The 19611-nt window shown below is 42.9% G+C and overlaps 1 protein-coding gene across 4 annotated transcripts in view; it reads left to right on the top strand.

Moving 5' to 3' along the window:
• Nucleotides 1-12033: 12033 nt before the first annotated feature.
• SLC10A7 (solute carrier family 10 member 7) overlaps nt 12034-19611 on the top strand; it is a 191492-nt gene continuing 183914 nt past the window's right edge. For 2 of the 4 annotated variants that reach the window (XM_023754891.1, XM_023754888.1), the window contains exon 1: nt 12035-13846. In XM_023754891.1, coding sequence (XP_023610659.1) covers nt 13747-13846 — 100 coding nt within the window. In that variant the 5' untranslated portion in view covers nt 12035-13746. Of the gene's footprint in view, nt 13847-19611 lie in introns of all 4 variants that reach the window. The other 2 variants (XM_006081754.3, XM_023754898.1) reach the window with 2 other exon arrangements.

The following is a 19611-nucleotide window of genomic DNA, read 5'->3' as shown; positions in this document are numbered from 1 at the left end:
GATTTCAGTTTCAAACCTAGCAGATGACAAATCCAATCTTAGAGCCCACCGGGGATTTGTCTATCAAACACTGATGTATCACAGAAACATTTATTTTGTAAGTAATGTTAATGATATTCTCAGAGCTCTGTGTTTATTGTTTAACACTGCTATCATTTATTGATGACTAGTGGCCAATAAACAGAGCTCCTTGCCTTTCCTCCGGCTTCTCCTCCATATTTATGGATTAGGCCCATTAGTCTCTTTCTGAAAGCCATTGGGACAATGCAGCTGATACCCAGCAGAAGAAGAGCTGCAGAAAACATTATCTGCCACTCAAGTAAAGACAAAGAAGTGAACTTGTAAGGAGGATGTGCTAGTGCAACTACACGGAAGCACTTAAATATACTTACTGTTATGACCTAAATTAATATTCCTAAATATCTGACAGTATGGCTCACCTTTTTATTCTAGCTTCTGTCTCTAATAGATTCACTGTTCTCTAATGTGGTTCCATAAGAGACTATGGGAATAAAGTGATTGAGATCATTTTCAGGAAAATAAACGCTAAGGCATTTAAGAATGGGGAAATAAAAAATAATAAAATTTCTTACTAAAAGTATATGGTAAAAGGAAGATAATATACAGCTCAGAGAAAAATATACCAAAAAGATAAAATAACTAAAGCACTCAATTTTTAAAATTAATTTACTTGCCACATGAGTGAAACGGAATTTTTGGATTGGAACCCAGATTCTTTGTCCGTCGGAGTGGAAGAATGACTCCACGGATAGAGGGTAGTATAGCAAAGGTGAAGATTTATTGAAGAACAAGTTCAGACTCCCACGTGGGGAGAGGGAAAGAGTCCCACAGAATGGACTCCCTCGTGGGAGGGGGAAAGGGTCCCACTGAGTTCCTTTTCCCTATGGCTTATATAGGCTGCAGATCCTGGTGCCTTGATATCCCCTCTGATTGGTCACTATCCCCTTAGACTGGTTACTATAGTAACTCCTGAGCTCAAAGGTTGAACCTCAAAGGGGACATGTAAGGTTCTCTCCCACTCCTTCCCTATTGTTTTCCTATTCCCTTTGGGCCAGTGGTTCTCAACCTTCTGGCCCTTGAAATACAGTTCCTCATGTTGTGACCCAACCATAAGATTATTTTCGTTGCTACTTCATAACTGTAATGTTGCTACTGTTATGAATCGTAATGTAAATATCTGATATGCAGGATGGTCTTAGGCGACCCCTGTGAAAAGGTCGTTCAACCGCTAAAGGGGTCGCGACCCACAGGTTGAGAACCGCTGCTTTGGGCTGTCTTCTTCTGGATGAAGGGCTTCCTTCCCTTTATTTTGTAAATATAGACCCTTTGCTGTTCCCAGCTCCCTCATTCTATGGAAATGTACCTGTTGCAGCTTCCCAGCTTCCCTATTCTATGGAAATACACCCTCTGCTGCTCTGCAGCCCTGTGCTTCCTCCATGGTCCCCTTAATTTCCAAAATGTCTAAAATGTCCTAAACCTGTCCTATTTTACCCCTAAAATTCCTGTTTCATGAGGAAGGAGGAAAAATATTAGTAGTATTTTCCCCTTTGCTAATCTTAATCTAAATCTATGTCTGGGTTATCCAAGTACTATTTCATTACATTCATTTTGCAACTAACCTATGTACACTTAAGAATTGACTTTTTTTTAAAAAAAATAATTGACTTTATCTTTCAAATGAACTCCTAAAGGCTTATCCTTCCAATTGTTTCAGACAACTCTAAATCTCTAAAGGTTTCATACTTTCTTTCTCAAAACTGAGTTCTGGCCGAAACCGGTTTGGCTCAGTGGATAGAGCGTCAGCCTGCAGACTGAAAGGTCCCAGGTTCGATTCCGGTCAAGGGCATGTACCTGGGTTGCGGGCACAGCCCCAGTGGGAGATGTGCAGGAGGTGGCTGATCGATGTTTCTCTCTCATCGATGTTTCTAACTCTCTCTATCTCTCTCCCTTCCTCTCTGTAAAAGAATCAATAAAAAAAAAACTGAGTTCTGTATTTAATAATATTCACTGCTAAAACAAGTCTTCTGGGAGGGTAGGCCCCCATGGGGTGTGCGTGTCCCAGCTCTGCCACAATGCAGTATGGGATTTTTAGGAGGGCACAATCGGCTCTTGTTGTTATAATGGGCATATTGGACTAGAATTCTTTTAAAGTTCACCTTCACTTTTAAATTTCTAAAATTCCAAACAGACAAATCCAAATATAATTGATTCTCTAACAATCATTTTTGATTACATGCTCCTGGCAGGAATGTGGATAACTTTCAACTGAAAATGGGTAACTTGACGGGGACAGTCTAACTGTTCACCTTACCTGAGTTACTTCTGCCTCCCTGGATATATCTTCTCACACTGCCTTTCCTCTATGTTGTTTTAAAATTGTCCTTAGTCTCTTTAACTTTTCTTATTTCACTAAGCCATATATCTGTCTGCTAAATCTTTTATTTCTGTGTGTGTATCTTTGACCTTTTGTTGGTTTCATTTCCTCCATATTTCCCCTACATTCCAGAAAGAAACAAAAACTGTGTCGAGGACATAACTTTCTAGATGCAGGTACTAAGTTCCACTGATCTATTGTTTTAGCTTCAGGTCTTGATATTGCATTTTCAGGAAAGTGCTGCTTATTTGGGATTGATGTAGGCAAATTTGCAAATGGGATCTATAATAATAAAAGCATAATATGCTAATTAGACCAGACAGCAGAATGACCTTCCGGACTTCCTTCCAGATAACCTTCCGGACAAAGCCGGGGCTGTGAGGGCCAAGCCCCTTGCATGAATTTCGTGCCTCGGGCCTCTAGTTTAATAATAAATTGCCACTCATGCCCTAGCAAAACAGCAAGCTGCACCTAATAGACAAATCTGGGGAGTTATTTTAGGGTAATAAAGGAAAACTTAAGTAAAAAAGGAAGCTTAAGAACCTTACCTTTTACTTAACTGAGGTAGTATAGGATACATTGAGAGGGGGCAGCAAACTTTTTTTTTTTTTTGGCAGAGGCAAACCTCTGTAATGGGCCAGAAAATAAATATTCTTGGCTTTGCTGGGTGATATGATCATAGTTGCAACTACTGAGCTCTACTGTTACAGTAAAAACAGCCATCAGTAGTACTAAACAAAAGGGCATAGCTGTGGCTAGGTTTCAATAAAACTTTACTTACAAAAACAGAATGTGTTTTCATTTACAAGAACAAGGAGTTTAGTTAGCTCACCTCTGGTATAGGACAAATAGCAGGCTAGTAATTTGGAGATGTGAAGAGCTCTGCTTTGATCAACTGTATAGAGTAGGAAATGCCATTGGTCCAGTTACTCAATTTTTTCTCTTTCTAGGGGAACACAATTGCAACAGCCCTTGAAGGAGAAGAAGAAAGTAACACTTCTTTTTGAAAATGATAATAGTACTTGTTTCCTTTCTCGATGTTCAAGTGTTTCTATCCTAAGACCTAGAGTCAGTTAGGAATTCATGAGACAACCTCATGATTGATGGTAGGAGATGCAGGTTATTCAAAATTAATATTTATAGGTGCCTGGATGGTATGGCTCTAACATGTCTTCAGATACAGTTTCTGGCTTCCAGCTTAGAATTTCTTTCTTCAAATATACACAAATTGAATTTACCAAGAAAGGTAGGCCAATCATAACAGCAAACTTCAGTCTTTGTTTTCTACTTAACCATTAACCTCATCACTGAAACTGCCCAGCGGGAAGGTTATGGCCTCCAGGCAGTGATGGAGCCTTTGAGGTGCAACAAAGCCTATGAGTTCTGAAGATGTGTGAAGGTCACTGTGATCAGAGTTTTCCAAGAACTTTCTGTGAAAAGACCACTAGGATGACTACTGCATGTGACTAGCATACGAATGTTCAGATGAATGTTCAGGTCCTTAGCTGTGGTTAGAAATTCTTCCTGGTCTCAAATGTTGCATACAACATTTTGGAAGGAAAAATGAATTGCTCAAGAAGACAGAGTAGAAGAAAATGATGAAAAGTAATATTTTATTTGACATTGATAACCTCACAATAAATTGTGTAGAAAACAAAACAAAATAATCTATCACCTATAATTCCATTTGCACTGTGTAAGTTCAGAAGATTGTATGAATTCAAGCAATCAATTAGGTATTAGTCAGGCTTAGCAATTCACTTCTTTTTTTATCACTCTTTAGATCAAGAGATTACTGCTTACTTTCTACTTTTCAAAAATGCATAGCATGTTAAGATTAGGCTTGGCTACAAGTAATAGAAAATTCAAATAGTGATAATCAAGATAGAAGTTTGCTTCTCTGTTATATACACACACTCTAGAGGTAGGTCATGCAGAGCTAGTAAGGCAGCTCCAGGATGTTCTGCCTGTCTTGGTGGAAGATGGCTGCTGGGATTTAAGCCTTTATATCTGTACTAGAGGCCTGGTGCACGGATTTGTGCATCAGTGGGGTCCCTCAGCCTGGCCTGCGGGGATCAGGTCATAACCGACTCAACAACATCCCCCAAGGGGTCCCAGGTTGCAAGAGGGTGGTTCTCGGGTAATGCACCCTGGAATCATCCTCTCTGGTTCCGGGTGGGTCACCCAAGAACTGCAGCTGCCAAGTCACCGCAGCTCAGCAGCTCCTGCGTTGAGTGTCTGCCCCCTGATGGTCAGTGTGCATCATAGCTACTGGTCAGAGTGTCTGCCCCCTGATGGTCATTGTTGGATGGTCAAACAGTCAGACAGTAGAATGGTCGGACAGTCACATACGCTTTTATATATATAGATACAAGCCACCAAGAAGAAAAAGGGTATAAAGAGGTGACTGTCTCCTTCCTTTAAGGATCTTCCTAGAAATCAGGCACTTCCCATTAGAATCCATTCCTGGAACTTTATCACATGCTCATCTACTAGCTGCAAAGGAAGCTGTAATCTGTATTTGGCAGCTATGTGCCCAGCTAGAATCATGAGTTCTATTACTAAGAAGAAAAGGAGAAAATGGCCAGTGGGAGCCTGTCAGCAACTCCTTCCACCCATTCTAATTACACGGCCCTTCAATCAATCAATCAAGTCTATTCTTTGAAGCATGTAGCTTTTGGGAGCTCCATGAACCTAGTGTAATGTATACAGGTCCCCTAATCACAGAGACTTAAAGCTCCCCCAATGTCTTTCAGATCTTTGTTCTTTCTTAAGTTGGACTTACATCTCCAGCTGATGCCTCCTCTTAGAAGACAATCAGAGATAGAGCTATAGATACTTTTCCAGAAGGAGATAAAACTGCCTTCTGCAGACTTTTAATGTGTTTTTCATTTCTCTCAGGAATGTGAGGTGGACAGCCACCCTGTCAATGATCTTTGACTTGCCCTAGAGCAGCGGTTCTCAACCTGTGGGTCGCGACTCCTTTGGGGGTCGAATGACCCTTTCACAGGGGTCGCCTAAGATCATCGGAAAACACATTTATAATTACATATTGTTTTTGTGATTAATCACTGTGCTTTAATTATGTTCAATTTGTAACAATGAAATCGGGGGTCACCACAACATGAGGAACTGTATTAAAGGGTCGCGGCATTAGGAAGGTTGAGAACCACTGCCCTAGAGGAATGCAGGCAGCTATCTTTTCCCTGGAAACCAACATTAAAAACAAAATTACACAGGTAAGTATTACATACTAATTTTTTTCTGATAATGTAAGGCCAAGTTATAGAATTTATTTTAAACAAAAAGGCCCTGTATTATCCATACTGTTTTCTACACGTGCATGCCTTTGAATCTTCCCTTTTCATCTCAGTCATTCTTCATTAATGGAGCCATGTTCTGTCTTTGTTTTAGCTTAGCTAGTTTTTCCCAGTGCTTCTGTGAAATTGTTATGCACAGAGTTGGCCTTATTTCTTTTACTCTTTCCACCCTTCATCATTTATTAATGAGACAGATTGTGTGATGAAGAGTTGTCAACATTATCATTTTTCTATATTTACAGGTGTAATAACTGCATTGAAGTGGATTTGTCATCTAATAGCCTTAAATGATCCCTCTCTCTCGGGCTGCATTTCCCTCCATTATTTACTGTGCTTCCCAATAGCTTATCATCCACTGCTGTCTACTCTCCTCTTTGTCCTTAATTTCCTGAGACAGATTTCCACTCAAGAGACTGAGAAACTATTAGATGGAGAGTTTCCACAAACCACGGGAGCATAAGGTCTTCTGCAAAGAGACACGTTCACCCACTATGGGTTAAAGAAAGTAGCATTACTTCCCTGCTGACAAACCCAGTTGCTATCAATGTGAAGAGGGAATAATTGCATTTGAATTAGGGAATCTACATGCATAACTCTCATTAACACAAATACAGTAGAAGCTAAGTGCCTAAATTCCTGTGCAGAGAAAAGGGAAGTGGTTATATTTCCTAATCCACTGTGAGGCATGGCCTCCTATATTTGAGTTGGAATTTTCATAACTGTTTAATATTAGTGTGTGAGTTGTTCTAGAGAGAACCAATATCGAAGCAGAAAGTAGTACTCTATCTCCGTAAAGCAGTTTAGCAGCATGCAGAGAAACAGACTACCAGATATTTATTTGGAATTAGCTAGCTAGCTACAATATGTTTACAAATTATGTGTTTATTGGTAGATACTATTGTAATTGGCAAGGCCACTATATATCTTTATCTTTGCTCTATTTAGAATAAGTCAGCATTTCCTTTCATGGTAACATTTTAGATCTAGCAATATCCACTAGTATAAAAAACATTCTCTGATCAAAACAGTTGTTCTTAAATATGTTAGTTCAAAGATTACATGGCATGTCAATGATTATGTAATTATGGGTCTTTTCGTTTAATTTGTAATTGTTTCAGTGATGAATAAGAATATGATGACTTATTTAACTTCTGAAAAAAAGAATATAAATAATATCACTATGCCCTATATAATTTTCACACATTATCTACCAGTGATAATTTACAGGGGTTGAGTATTGAACCAAACACTACCACCTAAATTATTTCTATGCATCGACAGAATAATAGCCTTTTATTTAAGTTATCTGAATGGCGTTCTGAACTTCCAATCTCCTTTTAAGCCCATGCTAAGACCTAAGATACTCTGGATGGAAGATGTGGGAATGGATTTAATTAGGAGCCTCACAAGGACGCAAAAGTGTTGGTGAGGTTTGGGTAAATTATTACAGCATAAACAGCTAACTTGAAACACATGGAAACAACTACTTGTTTGATTTGAACCCAAGAATGAATAGAGACTAAATTTTAAATTCTTCACTTGTTTTTCATCTATCACTCACTTCATGTTATCAGATATTTATTAGGTTCAGAGACTCATGTGCCTGGTATGGACTTTGTTAATCAAGACCATACTTATATCGTCATTGGAGATATTTATGCTGTGTCAACACTAAACACTCACGCACATATGACCCAAAACATATGGTTTGGCTGTGCTGACACTCAGGACATGTGCTACCAAACAAGTGATTTGACAGCATGATATAAAACTGAAACAATAAACTGATCCAGGAATATTTTAACTTCTGACACAGAACAACTAAACAAACATTACCAACAATAATTCCCATCACCACCATCCATTTTTAAGCATGTACTCCTTGCCAATCTAAATACTTTACATAAGCACTTTTGGGACACATCTCCATGAGGCACTTTTTAACCAAATCACAGAGAGGTTACGTTACTTGCCCAAAGTAAATGGCTAGTAAATAAAACTGCTGAAATTGGAAAGCAGTTTAATATTTGTTGAATTATTTGAGTACATGACTAAATGAACAAGTGATCCTAAAACCCTATTTCTTAACCATACATGATCATTCTAGGTTTACCAGTCAGGCCTGATTAGGTGGTAAGGAGAAACCTGAATGTATAAACACTAGGTTTATTTATTATGTGAGTCCTTTTGAGTTGGTAAAGAAACTTGTTACTTATCACTTGGAGGTCTCGGCTAATGAGAACAGGGTCACGGCTAGAACACAGATTTTTTGGACTCCCGGTCCATTGTTGCATCCATCTACTACCATCTCACTTCCATCCTGTGACACCTATTACATTGCAACAGCCACCGTCTCCTAGGATACCCTGCAGCTATCCAGACCTTGAGTACAGTTAAAGAATCATAAAACACACCTTTTGTATCACCTACCGTAAGATAGATTTTGCTTTTTTTTCTCTCTCTACATTGTAACGCTGATTCTACATCAACTATTCAAATCAACAAACATTTATCAAATATTATTAGCTGGTGTGGATGATGGTAATGAAAACACCCACAATTCTTAGTCTTGAGAAGCTTCCAATCTAGTCGTAGTAAAGTATGTACACACATAACTTTATGGTCACTACAACAAGAGAGCAGGAAAAGCTTTCATAAAAGATGTAAGATATTATGTGGGTCAAGATATTGGGGAGGCAATATCACAATATCTTTAACACTGGTTATGTTTCTGATACGTTTACTCATCATGCTAACAGCCCATAAGAGGTATTCCCCGTTTCAGTTGTGAAAACTGAGACTATGTCAAGTGACTTTCCAGAGTCACATGGGTATTGCAGTAAGTAGTAGAGCTAGGATTTTAACTTAAGGAGCTGGATGCTTGGATATAAACTTTTAATCACTATGGGACAGTGCCCAGGGTTCAGATGCCCAGGCTCCTGAGGTCTAGCTTACCCAGGTTTGAAGCCTGGTTCTGCCACTTACCGGTCATGGGGAAAACTTACTTTATCTTTCTTCATGTTCACATCTGTAAAATAGTACTTACTGGGGTTTGAATGGCCAACTACAATTGGGTAGTTACCTGAATTAGACCACCTGGCTGGCCACTAAGAAGATACTTACTGTGGTGGGCTCACTACCCTTCAGGGGCTGTTTCCCTGACCGCATCCCAGAGCTGATCAAACACAGGGAGACTCTCTCATAAGCACAGACTCTATTGTGTCCAGTCACCATGCGGGGAATACATTCAATATTGCTGGGCTATTGCTGGCTTTGAAGATGAAGGGAGCAGAAAACCAAGGAGTGCAGGCAGCCCCAAGAACCAGGAAGAGGAAAGGAAATAGAATTCCTCTAGAAACCTAGAAAGTAGGGCAGACCTGCTGACACGTTTTTAGCCTGGTGAGATCCATTTTGGACTTGTGAGCCCCAGAACTGAAGGAGAATTAATTTGTGTTGTTTTAAGCCACGAAGCGGAAGTCATTTGTTATAGCAGCAACAGGAAACTAATACAAATGCCAGGATCATTCCCATCTTAGAGCATTTTCACAGGTTGCTCACCAGTTGTTCCTCTGCCTAAAGTGCTCATCTCCAAGACATTAGCATCATGGACATTTCCCCCACCAGGGGTTTCAGTGGGATCTCTGCTTAAATTGCGCCCCTTTAGAAAGACTTTCCACTCACAGTAGCCTCCTTGTTACTTTATCATGTGGCCCATTTTATTTTTATCATAACACTTATCACTACTTGTTACTTTTCTTTTTATGCCGTTATGGTATTACCAAGGAAAGCTGATCTTGTCTCTCACTGTTCCTTGTAACTCCAGTATCTAGAAGAATGCCCACCATGAAGTAGGAGCTCCATATATATTTGTTGAATAAATGAGCATTTGTTCCAGGCAAGGCAATACACATATACTGTCCCAAAGACTCTTTTCAACAGCCTCACGAGATAGAATTCCCGCCACCATTCTGTTAAACATAAAGCCCATGAGAGCAATCATAAGGTGTACTGTGTTCTTGGCACATAGTAAACATTCATAAATATTATAAGTATTGAGTCACAAAGAGACTGAGTAGCCAATGGAACACAGTTTAAAAGAAAATACTTGCTACATTGATGCCTATAGTTTTCATAATCTGTTGTTGAAGAACCCCAGAGCTACAGCAACTCCATTCTCATGAGCTCAGGCCTCCATTCCACCTGCCTTCTGGACATCTCTATTGACAATCCCCACCGGCCTTGAACACAAGACATAAACTGAATTTGTAACCTCGTGCCCAAATCTACTTTGTAGATTCCCTGGCTGAGTGGATGGCACTGGCATCTATGGGACAGATTCTGGGAGTCATTTCAGACTGGTTCACCATTGCTCTAAAGATGACCATCATTTTTTTAAAAATTCTTCCTGTTTAACAGTTCTTATACGAATTGCCTTTTCCTGCTCCATTGACTTAGTACTCCTGCCTGGACTTTGTCCCTCTGCTTCTAAAATAATCTCTCCAGAAAAACGAGACATGCCATCACTAGCTGGTTTAACATCCTTCTGTGGCTTCCTATAGTATTTAGTGAACTCCAAGTCGTTTACCACAAGAGAAGTCACACAGGATCTGTACCCTGCCTAGCTCTCCACCCTTCCCACATCCCTGTTTCTTCATTAACTAGTCTAGCTACCCTGGTCTTTGAATTCCATGGTGTCAAACTCTTCTTTGCTGAGCAATAACTTTCTCCCACCTGCCTGGCATCCTTTAGATCTCAGGGAGGCCCGCCCCATCTAGATGATTTGTAACATCCTGTTCTTTTTCTATGTCAATTTGTAATTATATATCTGTTTATATCTGTCTCCTCTTCAAGACTATAAGCTCCTGAGGGCAAGGTTTTGTGTCTTTTTTGGTCTACAACTGAATGAGCAGCACTGAGCCACACCTGCCTGGCACACAGTGGAGGCACATTAAATATTTGTTCAATAAACAAATACAATATTTATTAAAGAATGTGTATCATGTGTCTTTTAGAGAAGCATGCTTTATACCGTCTGGTTGGCATGATTGCAAGTGCAATGGCATGGGTAACAAAAAGAAAAATTGAGGTGAAGAGGCCAGGCAAAGAAAAAATGACAGGGAAAAAAAATGAGCGAGAAAGAAGTGATAGAATTAAAGAGAGCAATGGAAAAAAGAGAAGGCCGAAAGGGCCTTGCAGTGGGTTGAATGGTGGTCACACCAAAGACAGGTGCACATAAAATCTCTGGAGTCTGTGAATGACACTGTGTAAGTTTCCTAGGGTGGCCTTTATAAAGTACCACAAGCTGGATGGCTTAAAACAACATTTATTATCCCACACTTCAGGAGGCCAACGTTCTGAAATCCAGGTGTCCGCAGGGTTGGCTCCTTTTGAAGGCCCGGAGGGAAAATCGTTCCATGCCTCTCTCCCAGCTTGTGGCGGTTGTTTCCAAGGTGAATCCTTGGCTTGTAGACACATCACTCCAATCTCTGCTTCCAGCTTCACATGACTTTCTCCTCTTCTGTCTCTTGTGAGTCTTCATGTGCATGACCTTCTTACACGGAAATGAATCATTGGATTTAGGACCTGTCTTAATCCAGTATGACTTCATCTTAACAAATTACATCTGCAAGACTCACTTTCCAAATAAGGTCACATTCTGAGGTTCCAGGTAGATATAAATATTTGGGGAACAATATTCGATCTTCAATGAATTTGAAAAAAAGGATATTTGCAGATTAATCAAGGATCTTAAAATAATTCTGGCTTATCTGGGTGGGCCCTAAATTTAATGACAAATGCCATTAGAGGGCACACAGAAAATTAGAAGACACAGACAGAGAGAAGAGGAGGCAATATGAAGACAGAGGCAGAGATTGGAGGGATGCGGCCATAAGCCAAGGAAGCTAAGTAATGCCACCACCAGAAGCTGGAAGGGGCAAGAAGGGATTCTCTGCCCAGAGTCTCCAGAGGAAGTGCAGCCTGGCCCACACCTTGATTGTGGGCTTCTGGCTTTCAGGGCTGTGAGAGAATAGAGTTCTGTTATCTCAAAGCCAGTTAAAGGTACTTGTTACAGCAGCCATGGGAAATTAATCCAAGCCTTCACGTAACAGAATTCACAGTGTACTGAATTCTTTTCCTTTAAGTAACCATTAAAAAAACAAAACAAAACAAATAAAAAACCCTTTCATGAGCTAGATTCTGCTCTAAACAGATCAAAGAGTTCTTGGGAAGTAAGAATTTGTGAACAGTCATAAAGTTAAAGTGGCTCAATTTCTGTAAGCATCACGTTTAATGATCTTTTAATGCAAGGGCATGCCTTCCATGACTGAGATACATGACTCTTTAACCTAGAAAGAAATGACTCTAATAATCGTGTTGCAAACTATCTTTTATGTGTGCCCACTTCTCTTGTGCCTGCCTAATAATTAACATCAGATTTTATCACACCTCCTGTGCTTTCTCTTTTTAGATTTAATGTTAAGTTCTTTTTATCTTGAGGTTCACTTTTTGTTATTCTGCCTGATGTATAATTAGGTGACGCTGCATGCTGTGCAACCTTCAACTGCTGCCACAACGCACCAGCCGGCTTAGTTTTTGGACAGCAAGCCATGTTATCAAGATAAATTACTACAGGGAAATACAGGGTGGGTCTCTTTCAGTCTTTGACTACATTCAGAGTTAAAATCTGGCATCACTGAACCACCCCTGAAGCCCCTTCCAAACCTCAAGTTCCACAGTTAACCCCGGAACCATTAGGGACCGGACTCGGTCCAAAACGTCACACAGCATTTTATTTCTTTGTTTGGGCGCGTAAGGGGGAGGCGTTGCGGTCCAGCAGGGTCTACGGGTGGGCGGTCGTCCATGAAACTGCCCATGTCACTGGCGGCCAGGAAACACCTGCAGGTAGAAACTGGGGGACAGGCTCCAGCACGCGGGGCGATGGAAGTTAGGACCCCGCCTCCTCTCTACTCGGCGGGCCCTTCACCTCTTTTGCCTCGGGGTCCCTGAGCCCCTCCCTGGTGGTCCTGTTTCCCCAGAAGAAAGATTTGGCCCCCGCCCCTTGCAGTCCTCCCACTCCCGGCAGGTGTAGGCAAGGGGGCTCCGGGCAGAGCGCACGCCGCAGGCGACAGACCTAGCGGGCTCCGGCGGACGGACGCCGGAAGAAAGGGATCCAGCGAAGTTGGGCGTCGGCTGGGCGCCCAATTTTCTACCCACCCGCGCGGCTGAAGCCTCCCCCCGCCGCCACGCCCCCCAGGGAGCGGCTTTTCCGCGCAGATAGGGGAGCGCGTCCGACTCCCGGCTCCGGCGGGGCACTGGGAGGCCGAGTGGCCCCGCCCCCTGCGCACACGTCAGCGCCGGCGTCGGGGAAGCGTCGTAATACCCCGAATAAGCGCGCCCAGCCAAAACCCGCTGCACCCCGCCGCAGATGCCGACAGAGACATTTGTGATCAAGCCCACGGCGGCCCTTCCCGCAGTCTCGGGGCGAAGCGAAAGAGAACCTCTCCGTAGATGTGTTCCAGGGGCGCTGGCGGCCGTGCCTACAGGTTTGTTGGAGAAGGACCCTCGATTAGGCGAGGTGGCTGTGGCGCCTTCCGGCTCTCCCCGCCCCAGTCATCCCTAAGGTTCCGCAGGTCCTGGAAGTGGCGAGTCCGTCAGCCCCACCCGGCGGCCAGCCTCTTTTCCCGGCCCGCCCGCGCCGGCCCGCCTGGCCCAACGGTCCGCTTCGGAGCCTTCGCGCACGGGAGAGGCGGCCCGAGCGGCGCCAGCGGGTGCGCGTCTATCCGGAGGCGCGTGGTAGTGATGGCGGCGCTCAGTGAGGCTTCTCTGTCACTGGATACTACTACTCCCAGCCCTCCGCGAAGCCGCCCGAGCAGCCCCCGGGTCTCCCGTTTACAAGTAGCAATTTGACTTGCTCTGCTGCATGTTAAGAGGGACGGTGGAAAGTGTGCGGACGCCCCCGGGATTCAGCGAACGCAGCTCCAAAAGGAAAAAAGGCAAACAAGTAAACAAAACCCACCCATCCTGACAAACATGAGGCTGCTGGAGAGACTGAGGAAAGAATGGTTCATGGTCGGGATCGTGCTGGCGATCGCCGGAGCGAAGCTGGAGCCGTCCATCGGGGTGAACGGGGGTAAGTCCGCGCCTCCGCGCGCTCCGCTTCGGAACTCCCGGGCGAGTCCCGGAGAGGAGTGGGGGGCCCGGTCCTCGGGGAGCGCCTGCCTCTCTCGGGGGCCCCGCCCCGCCCAGGTGCCCTCCGGCCCGGGGGCCCTTTGGCTGACGTTTCCGGTGGCCGACCCCAGAGGGGATCTGTCTGCACAACGGGGCCAGCGACTTTGAACGCGGGCTCCCTTTCCCGCGGACGGACAGTGAGTCTCCTCGGTGCCCAGGAGTGAGGGGACCGAGACTGGGATGAAACTTCTTCTCTCCCCTGCCGAGCAGCACCCTGTCCCGCGGATGCTGGGGTGCCCGCCGTTCCTGGCCTGTCTCGGAGTGGGCACCATGACCTGGTCCATTTCCAACCTTCCCCCCTTAAAAAAAAAGTAGGGGGAGAGAAAGAGGCAGGGGCACCCCTTCCTCCTGCAGCCCCAGCTTTTCGGCCAGAGTCTGGGGGATGCGGAGCAGCGGGGGCAGCTCCGGGGCCGAGTGACACCGTCGCACACTCTCCCGACGGGACGCCGCTTCCGCGTGCGGCGGGCGGGCCGGTGGCTGCGGGCGGGCCGGTGGCTGCACCCCGCCGTGGTCTCCGGGCGCAGGCTGTGTGGGGCTCTGTGCTGTGTGTGTTTTGGCGAGGAAATGTGGGCGGGCCGAGCCACACTCGGACCCCGAAGAGTGGGAGCCTTGTAGTGCGGGGAGAGGCATGGGTGGCCGCGGCTGGAGACATCATTAGCCTTTTATGCCCCTTAACCGCCCCCTTCTCCACGCCCCCCATCATGTCCTACTTTTCATAAGCATGCATTGAATTCCTTTTTGACCTTGTTTGCCAGTTTCCAGGCTCATTGACCGGTTTAATACATCAGTTATAACTACAACAGGGACAGATAGGAGAGAAGTGGGCGCAGGCGATCTTTCTATGGTCGGAAGTGCTCAGGAGCATATTTGGAGTTATTTGCTCCTTCTTCCTTGTTAAACCATGATGGGGGGCAACACGATCTCTCAGGAGGACCGTGGTTCCTTCTACCCTCTCCCTTCCGTACCTCCATTGAGAAGTCGCTTCAGGGAACATGGAAAAGAAAGGACTTGAACAAAGATTGTGGGCATTAACACTTTTTTTTACGTTAGAAATGCCGGTTCCCATTTTCACTAGTCCTCATGCCATCAGTCTAGGATAATTCATTTCTTTTGTTTAATTTCCAAAGAGTAGACTGTGAAGCGCTCAAAGGGATCATTAAAGTATTTTAAGCCAACAGGCTTCTTTCGCAGTTGAAGACCCTGAGGCCTGAGATCAGGTGACTGACCCTAGGATGAGTGAGCTAGGGAAGTGGAAGGACTGGAGACCAGGACTCCCCCTTATTTCATACCAGTTGCAAAATCCATGCACATTTTCTTGATGAACAATCATTAAAAATGCATAACCGTTATAAAGAAGGAGCTCTCTGGAATAAAGACATTTTCTGTGCCCTGATTTTTAGCCCCAAGGAGCAGACCAGAATCCACTAGTGTTAGATAACAGTTAAACTTCTAGGGTTTCTTTGATAGCTGTCCATGTGTGAAAGTTACTTTCTCTAAAACCAGAAGTTAAGCAAACAATTATATAGGCTGTCAGGCTAAGTTCTTGTTACTTCTGTTGAACTTCTGATTGACCTCAAAACCTCTTAAATAAAAATAAACCTCCAAATATTGACAAGGAACACTTTCACTCCACTAGTTAATCCAACAAAAATCTAGGAACAAGGAAAGGAATGGTTGCTGAAAATGTTTCTGTCCTATTCTGCTGTTTAGACTGGTCCAAAGCACCTCTTTTTGCTTCTAACTTTTAGTCAGTTTCCATGTATGGGCTCAGTACATTGATGAACAATTTTCAGAACAGTTTTCTAGATATTATTTTAAATAGGAAAAGTTTTTATAGTCTTCAACTTAAGATGCTCACTTCACTTTTACCTGGATCACTACCTTAATGATTACACTCTTTTTTTTTTAATCCTTACCCAAGCATATGTTTATTTATTTTTAAAATGACTTTAGAGTGAGAGGAAGGGAGAGAGAGAGAAACATCAATGTGAGAGAAACATCAATTGGTTGCCTCCCGTACATGTGCGACTGGGATCAAACTGCAACCTTAGATATGTACCCTGACCAGAAATCAAACCCACCATCCTCTGGTGTATGGGACCATGCTCCAGTCAACTGAACCACCCAGCCAGGGCTACACTCTTTATTTTTAAGTGTAAGACTTCTACACTTCAAGTGTCACAACTATGATCTGACCTCCCTTTAAAAAAATCTTCAGCCCGGCTGGTGTGGTTCAGTGGTTGAACGTGAACTCATGAACCTGGAGGTCACATGCCCTGGTTGCAGGCAAGATCCCCAGTAGGGGACATCAGGAAGCAGCCCATCAATGATTCTCTCTCACCATTGATGTTTCTATCTCTCTCTCCCTCTCCCTTCCTCTCTCTGAAGTCAATAAAAACATATTAAAAATATTTTAAAAAATCTTTATGGCCAATTAGTGAGTTTTGTAATGGCAGGAAATTTATAGATGTGGGAACCCTAAAATTAGAGAAGTTGAATGACTTTCCAAATGGGAAAAAGCATACTAGGTACTAGCCTAGATAATTTAATTCTTAGTTCACAGTTCTTTTTACTCACTTATCTTTTACTTTTCAATAAATAGAAGAAGTGTGGAAATAAAGAGCCACAATAGATGTAAATGTATATAGATGCTGAGGTATTGTTAATCGGTTTATTGAAACCCAGGGAAACTATGAGCTGTGCAACCTTAGTGTTTAATCAAGTTCAACATGGTGTTATTCATTCTTGGGAAGAGAAAGGTTTACTTCTTTGGAAGTACAGAGTAACTTTCTCATTTCTACCTGCATCTTAACTTAAATGATTGCCATTAATAATACATAAACCCTAAAAAGGAAACTGCTTCATTAATTTTCAGCTAAAAGAACATAACCAGAAACATGCTATAAGCCTAAGAACATTGGCACAAATATCTTAGATCAGGTTTAGAAGTAAAATTTACTTTGAAGATGAGTAGATTTTATGAAATAAGTAGAGGCCCAGTGCACGAAACTCGTGCACGGGTAGGGTCCCTAGCGGCTGCCAACTGGGGCCTCCCTTCCCCTGGCTGCCTGCCACCTCCGCTGGCTAGGGTGGGGCCAGCTGGGGGGGACGGGCTGCGGGCAGTTGGCCAGCCAGTCCCACCCCCTGGTTGAATTCCCAGTGGAACTCTCAGTCAAGGGGACAATTTGCATATTAGGCTTTTATTATATAGGATAATAGTTCCTTTCATTTTTTAAGCATTCCAAATAGTTTTCTCTCTCTTTTCACCCCTAACCCCCATTAAAAAGTGTGAGTTCTGGAGCCCCTAATCGCTTCATTTTTAAAATTTTTCTTTTGATTTTACTAACTCATTTTCACTGATAAAGAATTTGTTTTTGCTTTTGTTTAAAGGAAAAGTTAAAATTTACATTTCCACTTTAGCTCTATAGCCATCTTAAGATCTGGATCTGGTTATTCTGGTGACATAGAAGATATACTCATTACCTTGGAGAGGGCCAGGTATCATTTTTAAACAGTAGTTTCATCTCTCACTTCTGTGCAAATATTTACCAAGTTTTTATTGCAGCCCTGGGAGACTTCTAGTTCCGCATTCAAAAGTTGAGCTGTCTATTGGCATCTCAGTGATCATGTCTCAGAGGGGCCTTAGGTTTCTCCAAGTCAGAACAATTTCCTCCTTTCCTTTTTAAAAGATATTTTGTAGGTAGTCCTGGAATACCCTCCCTATGTCTTTTCACAGTTTTGAGTTATTTAGAGATGCATCTAATAAAAGAAAACACACAGTATAACCCGTCTCCACCATTTAAAACATTGAAAGTCAAGAATCATTCCACTGAATTACACCAATTAGTTAACAGTTATCATGTGTATTTATGTATGTGTATGTGAACTGTGGGAAGAGTTCTTTAAAAACTCGGTTGTTGGCTAAGGTAGATGGGTTAGCTGCCCCAGAGAACCATGCAATGGAAGCAGATGCCATGTGCTGGCTCTGGAGGTGGCTCTCACTTGCGACCACATTGCTAACTCTGACCCATCTTACATGGACATTCTGGACACACCACTGTGGGCAGAACCACAGTTGACAAGAATAAGGTCTGATAAAAAAAACAGGAGATTGGAGGAAAATAAAAATGCTATTGTTTGTTTTTTTTTTAAATGGTACTTAAAATTCCTGGGAAGCATCTACTTTCAAAACAAGCCAGACTCCTTGACTTTAAAATCTGCTTCTGAATCACCTTTCTCAGTTGTTGAGGAAATATTATTTCTAAGTGTGAGCTGCTGAGACAGATTCACTCATGGGCATAACAATAATGTACCTCCTTTCAAGTTTGTGAACAGCCTTTACTGCCCTGGTCTGTAATGCCGTTAGCACTTACCTTCTCCCTTTTGTTTCCTTGTCTCAGATCTCAGCAAAATGATTTGTGTGAATGCCAGGTACATAAAAGAATTTATGACATTGTTTGAGGATATCTTTGTTCCTTTTATTCACTGATGTACTACATTTACCTAAAATATAGTAGTTGCTCAATAAATATTTATTGACTGAATGAATGGTGATTTTTCCTGAGCTTGGAGCTGAACAACATCTGTAAGTGTATGGTGGAGAGTTACAGGGAACGGAGGAGCCATGAATGCGGTCTGCCTCCAGCACGGTCCTGTTGTTTTGCTTAAAGGGTGTACTAGTTTCTTAGCGTTGCCACAGCAAATTACCACAAATAGGGTGGCTTAAAACAACAAATTTATTTTCTCACAGTTCTGGAGGCTAAGGTCTGATCAAGATGTTGGCAGGGCCATGCTTCCACCGAAGGCTGTAGGGCAGACTCTTTCCTTGCTTCTAGCTTGTGGTGGTTGCCGGCCAACCGTGTCCCTTGGTAATATAAACTCTAGTCTCTGCCTCTGTCTTCACATGGCCATCTTTCCCTCTTTTTATAAGAACACCAGTCACTGGAAAAGGGCCCACCCTAATCGGATGAGACCTCATTTTAATTTGATTATATCTGCAAAGACCCTGTTTCCAAATAAGGTTCTGGAAGGACACAAATTTTTGGAGGGATGTTATTCAGCTCAGCACAAGAGGGTTGCACAGAATGTCAAATTCGAGATAATCTCAGATTTTAAACTGTTGGTATAAAGTTTAGGGTTGCCCCTTATAGTACTCACAATGTTAATGCGTCTGGGATGATGCCAGCCTAACTTCAGAGAGGAATTTTCTGGAGGGCAGAGATCAGGCCTATGTGGTTCACTACAGTATGCCCAGGGCCAAGCACAATTTCTTAATAATTACAATGTTAACAACATGTTGTTAAGTACTCTATTACTCTGTCTGTATTATCTCAAGCACATAGTAAGTGCTCAATAAATATTTATAGATTGGATACTCTTGGGGAGAACTGAATATATGCATGAATGCAAGCTTTTATTTCTGGTATCCTAGAAGAAATAAAATAATCTCGCTGAAGATAATGTAACTTCTTCCATTGAGAGATTCTCTCCTTTGGTTTGGGGACTGATACTGTGGTAGATATCATTAGGACCTATGTTGAAGGATGTTGACTATCTGCTCTCTTATGTGAGAGCAGTTTATTTTTATTCTTCTGGTCCAAGGATACTGTGCTGAGCTGGATAGCCATGATCCTTGCCTTCTGGAAACTTCTCTCTGGAATTAGATGG

Source organism: Myotis lucifugus, unplaced genomic scaffold (genome assembly GCF_000147115.1).
Source record: "Myotis lucifugus unplaced genomic scaffold, Myoluc2.0 scaffold_1, whole genome shotgun sequence".
NCBI classification, from domain to species: Eukaryota; Metazoa; Chordata; class Mammalia; order Chiroptera; family Vespertilionidae; genus Myotis; species Myotis lucifugus.
This window is presented reverse-complemented; position numbering and strand designations above follow the sequence as displayed.